Raw genomic sequence first — 7,411 nt, forward strand, 5'->3', positions numbered from 1 at the left:
TTTGCCTTTATTGTTTGGGGAAAGGTTCATAGCTTGGTAGGTAAGAAATGTTGGAATTAGGGTTGCAGGAGAATACACAACACTTGGAGAAGAAGAAGGAAGCTCAAGGCACACAACTGAGAGTATATTACTTAGTGTGCAATGGAAAGATAGATAGCCATAGAATGATGGGCGCATATACAATGCACGAGTAAAAAAACCTCCTAAAGAGGGAAAAATGCCTCGGTGGTCCTAAGTTTGTTCACACAGATCACTACCACATGTATATGGTAATAGATCCCCCATGGAGTGATGTGGTGAATGAGAGCTGGCACATAGAGTAAAGTGAAGTGCTATACCCTGAGGACATGATCAGTCCACAAAGGGGAGTAAGCCCAAAGCTTTGCAGAAAGCTTTGAACATTGCTGAGAGCCTCTCCATGACATAGTGATAATGCACCTCAATTTGCTTTGTGAGAGCATGAAAAACTGGGTTCCTCGTAACTACCAATGCGCTCTGACTATCAGCGTAGATAGTGTTGGCAATGTCTTGTCCAACACCCAAATCAGCCATAAGGCGTCTGAGCCGTAGACACTCAATTGTAGCTGTGAAGACTGCCTTGTACTTAGCCTCACAACTAGAAGTGACCAAAGTAGGTTTCTTCTTTCTCAACCATGATATACATGAGATTACAAGCATGAAACAAAAACCACTTGTGGACACTCGTGTGTCAAAACAACCAGCCCAATCTAAGTCCAAAAAAGCATGTAAGTCTAGTGGCAATGATCCCCCCTTGGGATAAAACAAGCCAAGATGTAAAGTGCCACTCAAGTAGTGGAAAATCCTCATGAAAGCCTGTCGATGCTTAGACCCTGGGCTATGCATAAATCTATGACCTGTGAGACTACAAATTGAATATCCGGCCTCATGTTGCATACATAAATTTGGCATCCAACAGCAGTTTGGTAAAGAGTGACATTTGCAGGATTACTAGCATCATGTAGACTCAACTTCAAACATGTTTCCATGGGAGTGGCAATATGTTTGCAATCCTCAAGTCCAAACTTACATAGTAATGTCTCTATGTAACTTTTCTGACACAAGGCAATACCACCATCTCACTCCTTAAACTATATGCCCAAGTAATGATGCAGCAACCCCAAATCTTTCATCTTGAAAGTAGCATTCAAATCAGCTTTAATTTCAGCAATATGTGCCTCATTGTTGGGACCAGTGGTCAACAAATCATCCACATAAAGAACAACAATGAGAAGTACATCGCCCTCACACTTGACATACAATGTGCTTTCTATCAGACTATTACAAAAGCCTCGTTTGACCAAATAAGTGTCAACTTTCTCATACCAAGCACGAGGAGGTTGCTTCAACGTATAAAAAGCCTTCTTACATCTGCACACTTTGTCCTCTTGTCCTTTCTTGACAAAACCGCGAGGCTGCGTTACATAAACTTCCTAAAAAATGTCAGCATTCAAGAAAGCAATAACAATATCGGATTGATGTACATTCCAACCAAAATGAGCTGCCAATGTACATAGAAAACAAATAGTAGTCATACAACAAGTGGGAGGAAAAATTTCTTCATAATCTATGCCTTTCTGCTACACATAGCCTTTTGCAACAAGTCGAGCCTTATGGCGATCAACGTCACCATCCAGCTTGCGTTTCAACTTGTAAACCCACTTTGTACCAATGGCCTTTTTGCTAGGAGGAAAATCACATAAAATCCATGTGTCATTTTCTATAAGTGCATCATATTTTGATTGCATGGCAGCCATCCAATTTTCTAAGTTCTGTGCTTCATCAAAAGACAGAGGTTCCTCAACATCATGTAAGCTAGACACAACCAAAGCATACCAATATGATGCATAAGAGGCATGGAGAGAACCTGAACGAGTACAACTAGACAAAGGTGCATCCAATTTACTGCCTGTCACGCAAAGTGTGCACCAACCATTTTGGCATACCTGTAGCCTGCTCATTTTTAGCCCTTTCCTCATCAAGTACATCATGTACATCTACATCAGTAATAGGCTAATCTGTAACATTTTCTGGAACCCCCATAGGCTGTACATTTGCCTCATTGGAATTTACATTTGAACTTCCACCACACTAAAAAGAGGCAACAAAGTGTCATAAATGTCCTGTGAGCTTACATTTTTGTCTCTAGTACATGACAGCAAAGTCTGAACTGAATCTTCCACAAACACAAGATCCCGTGAAACTTGAATACACTTTGTTTGTGGATGATACAACCTTTAACCTTTGCTTTCAGCACTATAACCAACAAAAGTACATTTGATAGTCTTATCATCCAATTTTCTTTGTTGTGTTTGTGGCACCAAAGCATATGCCAAACAAGAAAAAACACGCATGTGCTCAATAGAATGTTTTCTATCATGCCATGCTTCATATGGAGTAATAGACTGCAAAGATTTTGTAGGACACCTGTTTAGTACATAAGTGGAACACATGATGTCCTCAAGCCAAAAAGAATGCGTCAAAGCTTGACTTTTGACCATACATTGTGCCATTTCCGTAAATGACCTATTTTGGCAACCAGAGACGTCATGCTCGCTTACATACGAGATGGTCACATGGACTAGTTTGTACCACTATGTAATGGACATTGTTTTGAAGTCTATACATTGTTTTGATGTCTATAATTTGATCTATACATTGTTGATAATTTATAAACCGAATGCGTCATTGAGTTGGGGGGGGGGGGGGGTGTTGGTGTTTAGTGCTCTGAATTCGTCATTGAGTCAAACGGTGTGTGTGTGTGTGTGTGTGTGTGTGTGTGTGTGTGTGTGTGTGTGTGTGTGTGTGTGTGTGAGAGAGAGAGAGAGAGAGAGAGAGGGAGGGAGACAATGCCAAGTTTATAATGTCCATATTTGTAAACGGTGCACCCTTATCTTCAGAAGGGAGGGGGTAGGAGAGAGAGAGAGAGAGAGAGAGAGAGAGAGAGAGGGCCTATAGTAAAAAAATGCTTCAATAATTTGGGTGTTGGGATGTAGGGGCTTTTTGGGGGGGGGGGGGGGGGGGGGGGGGGGTGGTGGAGTGGAAGAGAGATATTGGCAAAATGAACAGTGCACAATGTGTGGAAAAATGGTACACACAAAAAAGTTTGGCATGTGGCAGTGACACACATTGTCAGTAGGCTTCTTAATTCTAGAACACTTCAAAAATAAACTATGAAGCATTTCAATAGCTTAGCCAAATGACAAAGGAAAAGCCTCCACTGCTTCATTACCTTTTTTTTTTTGGGTGTGTGTGTGTGTGTGTGTATAGAGATCCAGGCACAATGCACAGTGCAAAATGTGTGTAAAAAAGGTTTACACACAAAAAGTTTGGGCTCTGGCAGTCACATAAATTATCAGTAGGCTTGTTATTTCACTAACACACTTTGAAGCATTTACATTACTTAACCAAGTAACCAACAAAAAACTCCCAATGCAAGGTGTATTTTTTTGGGGTTTGGTGTTGGTTGGGGGGGGGGGGGGGGGGGGTTGGGTGGGTGGGTGGGTGAACAGAGAAAGTGAGGGTGAATGAGAGCAGCACCTTCAATTTGTTACTGCCAATAGAGTGTTTGCAAGATTAAAATCAATGCACCTACAATATCAAGTATGCTCCCTATCCTATTGTAAAAGAGGGGGGGGGGGGGGGGGGGGGGGGGGGGGGGGGGGGGGGGGGGCGGGGGCGGGGGCGGGGCGGGGCGGGGAGAGAGAGAGAGAGAATGCAAGGTGCAGTACAGCGTGTTGGAATCAAGTTGCACACAACAAAAACTTTGCAAAGCATTTGGCATTCTCACAAAAAGTCCATTGCAGTATGGTTTATGATCCAAAAACACACTACTAAAATCTTTACTGCCCTAAAGCTTTACTGTCCAAATGAAATAGTGTCTCAATAGTGAATATCACATCCACAGTCATGGAAAACCAAAGATGTTTACCAATCAACAACCACTCAATGCACACAATGATTAATAAACAAACACCTAAGAAAGCAGCACACAAGTATTACTCTCTTCGTATCGCCAGGGAGGCAACGGAGTCGGCCACTTGGTTTAAGGAGCCACAAATTGCGTTTGCACTGTCACGGGTGGCTTCGTTTCTCGCCTCCTCGATTTTTAGCAATCTCTTTCCCCTAGCTTCTTCACATGCGTCCTTACGATCCTCTGAACTTTGCAACACCATCGCCAAGTTCTTCGTTGAGTCCACGAGGTCCTTCATGTTGTTGCCATTGACCCGCGAGCGCCACTTTCGCTTGACCCTCCCTGAGCTTCCTTCTGCTGATGCGTCACTGGGTCCACCACCATTGTTCGTGGAAATAGGCGGTGTTTGTTGCTCGCCTGTGCTGTCACCATCACCAGGCATGGTGTGGTTGTCTTCTTCGTCGCCTACATGCGAAGAAGTAAAGAAATCAGGGTGAAAGCAACAAATAAAAATAGTAGCAAAAATTAATTTATGCACCGAATTCCAATGGCACTTGTATACCTAGTGGCGTCGTGTCATCCTCCATAGAGTCAATCAGCAGCCCCCCGATATCGGCATTGTGGTCCCCGCCAAAAAGCATCTGCATTTTGTTGTATAGTTCAAATGGAAAGTCTTCTACAGGTAGTCCTTTCGTGCGCCGGTCAGTTTGAGTCATTTGCCAGTAGCTAGACCACCCTGAGGGAATCTTCCTCTCATAGTCATTGAACCTATTGAATAGGGAGTGTACTTTCTCCCACTTAGTTTTGCATTGTGCCTTATTACGCATGACGCCTCGTGTCTGACAAGTTTCAGCAACCATTTGCCAGCGGTCGCGACGAGTACGCTCGTAAACTCCTCCTTCGCTCTGACGCACCTGTATTTCTTTCTTGGCCTCGATCAAAGTGATGATCTCGTGGAGCCTCCAATTAGTTCGTCCAGACGTTTGTGGCGTTAGGGTCAATGAAGGCGCCGGTGCTCCCTCAACTGAGGTGTTGCTATCACTAGGGATAGCAATCGGAGCTAACCTGCTGCCTGGCGATAGGCCCTGATGGGAGGCATGCTTGATTGGGGCCGGCGGAGCCAATGCTCGACGTGCAGACAGTGACAGTGACATTGTGGTCAGCAGTGGACGCGGTATTGAAAGCAAGGATGGCCTCACTGGAACTGGCCGCACCCGAGGTAAGATGATTGGTGGATCAGGGCGTATTCCAATGTCTCCGAAGGCCGTTGGGGGCGGTGTAATTGAAGGCCCCCAAGCGCATGAGCCGCCAAGGCTACAGAAAAACTGAGCGATACATTACAAAAAAAATGTAGTGGATCTTTATAAGTATCTCCAATGCAGCAAACCGAAAAGAGTGGCAGCAATAAGTTTAGGTTGATTTCTTTATCAAATTCATGGCAATAATTTGTCACATAGCATACCTAAATAATTGCAGCAAATCAAAACCTGAAATTTGGTTACATTTACGAAATGATCACTTGAATGAGTACTAACTCAGCAAAGCAATTAAAGGTTACATTTACGAAATCACTTCAATAATTTCTCTAAAGTGATTTCTTGCACAGCAAAGGCAAATCATGGCTCCTACTGTGTCCTTTCAAAATTAAATCATTTTGGGAAATTATTACCGTAAACCCTAAACCTGCCATAATCGCCTTCACACAATTGGAGCGTACCCAATGAGGAATTAATAATTAGCAACCACACACTGGCAACATAGAGTGTATGTCACAGAAAAAGGGAGGGTGCCATTTTTCAAATGAATAAATTGACGCATTTGCGCGCACAGAGAGAGACAGAGAGAGAGAACTGCAACAGTGTAGTAATAATTTGCATGGGTGAGGAGTTGCAGACAGTGGAGTTTTGTCGTTCGGGCGAAGCCAGGGATCAGAGCGTTGCAGGTCACACAAGGGGGGGGAGAGAGAGAGAGAGAGAGAGAGGGAGGGAGGGAGGGAGGTAGAAATACCTTTGTGATTGGCTTGCAGTCGTGCAGGAAAAGCCTTGCAGACGCCGCTATAGAGCTCAAGCTGCAGCACAAAGCCGCGGTGTGGAGGAAGCGAGGCGTGCAGAACGAAGGTGTTGATGCGCACTTTATTTCCTACGTACGTGCATGGTTTCCAAAATGGTTGCCGGTGATAATGCAATCACCACTACCACTTGGCAGTCTGGAGGGTAATAGAGTGGTGTGGAGGGTGGGTGAGGCACCCCCCAGCGAGACTCCAAATAACTCCTCCAAACCCGGTGTCAAGCCCTCCACAAAGGCTATGGGACTCGCACACCTTGCAGAGATGTCCCTCCACAACCGCCTACAGGCCCCCTATGGGGGAGCGCTCTAACAGTAGCGACGCTGGTCGCTGCTAGTTGCAAAACGTTTGATCCCACCTGAGAATTGCGTCCAAATTTTAAATTTTGAGGCCGTTGGTTGCTACTTGATGCCCTTCGATGACGGAGAAGTGCTTGTGTGATGATGCACAATTTTTTGAGCTCAAAGGAAATGACCTAGGTTTAGCATAATCTCACCTGATGATTACATCCTCTATCACATCTGACTTCATCTGCATTGACCTCCCCTCTCATCTTCCATGCTTGAAGAGCCCTCATCATGAATTCCCTCACCCTCACCATTTTGCCCATCTACTAGCATTTGTGCCGTAACATATCACATGTAGTCCCTCGTGCACAAACATGGAAAGGAGACTCCATTTGCTAATTAAGCCCCCCCCCCCCCCCCCCCCACCCCCCCCCCCCCCCCCCCCCCCCCCCCCCCCCAACACACACACACACACTCTTTGCATGGAAAGGGGACTCCTTGCACTCCCACGACTAGCAAAGGATAAGTGGAACGAGAGCTACAAAATGTTCTAGCAAATTGTTTGGGGGGGGGGAAGAGAGAGAGAGAGAGAGAGAGAGAGAGAGAGAGAGATCATCTTAGTAGATTCTAATGAGGTTCTATTTTTCAAAATTGTAGGCACATGTAGATTCGAATGCAAGTTTTAATTCTCAAAGTCATGGGCGCATACCTGGCACTATTCTCGAGGGTCTAAGGGTTGTGTGTTGCATAAGGTAAATAAAAAATGGAGTGGAACTCTCTTGCATTGACAAAAATTCCACCAAGGTGAAGACCAAGACTTAGTAGCACCGCCATCAATGCCATCCAACTTTCAAAGTCGATAGTAAAGAGCTGAGTCGAGCATTCAACAATGAAAACTAATAGAGCATCATCATGAGCAGGCTTCTCTGTTGCAATCATGGTGGTTTGGGGTAGCTTGCGGGAGCCCCGAGAGGGCTTGTACAAGAACGACAAAGAGGGCACATATATTTATGGTGAAGGCATAGATCTAAATCCCCATTCTTGATGTTGGATATGGGGGGGGGGGGGGGGGGGGGGGAGGAGGAGCAGAGAGAGAGAGAGAGAGAGAGAGAGAGAGAGAGGACCTCT

The 7,411-nt window shown here is 45.0% G+C and overlaps 1 protein-coding gene across 1 annotated transcript; it reads right to left on the reverse strand.

The window, feature by feature from the left end:
- Positions 1-4,016: 4,016 nt before the first annotated feature.
- On the reverse strand, positions 4,017-6,597 carry LOC147439842 (uncharacterized). Its single transcript, XM_086484070.1, has 5 exons — positions 6,493-6,597; positions 6,252-6,354; positions 5,394-5,418; positions 4,494-5,245; positions 4,017-4,396 (listed from the first exon to the last, which is right to left on the reverse strand). Exons 1-5 carry the CDS (start codon positions 6,595-6,597, stop codon positions 4,017-4,019), a joined length of 1,365 nt encoding a protein of 454 aa, XP_086340196.1.
- Between the last annotated feature and the right edge of the window lie 814 nt (positions 6,598-7,411).

This window comes from Adiantum capillus-veneris, chromosome 16, assembly GCF_014529385.1.
Source record: "Adiantum capillus-veneris isolate H3 chromosome 16, ASM1452938v2, whole genome shotgun sequence".
Taxonomy (NCBI): Eukaryota; Viridiplantae; Streptophyta; class Polypodiopsida; order Polypodiales; family Pteridaceae; genus Adiantum; species Adiantum capillus-veneris.

What these genes read in the sequence shown, in the direction of transcription:
- LOC147439842 (XM_086484070.1), bottom strand. Translation starts at nt 6,597, where the DNA reads ATGGTGAGGGTGAGGGAATTCATGATGAGGGCTCTTCAAGCATGGAAG. An exon ending in TGGAGGGACATCTCTGCAAG is followed by an intron (nt 5,419 to 6,251) that starts GTGTGCGAGTCC and finishes ACCAAATTTCAG; the next exon opens with GTTTTGATTTGCTGCAATTA. An exon ending in GGATGACACGACGCCACTAG is followed by an intron (nt 4,397 to 4,493) that starts GTATACAAGTGC and finishes CTTCGCATGTAG; the next exon opens with GCGACGAAGAAGACAACCAC.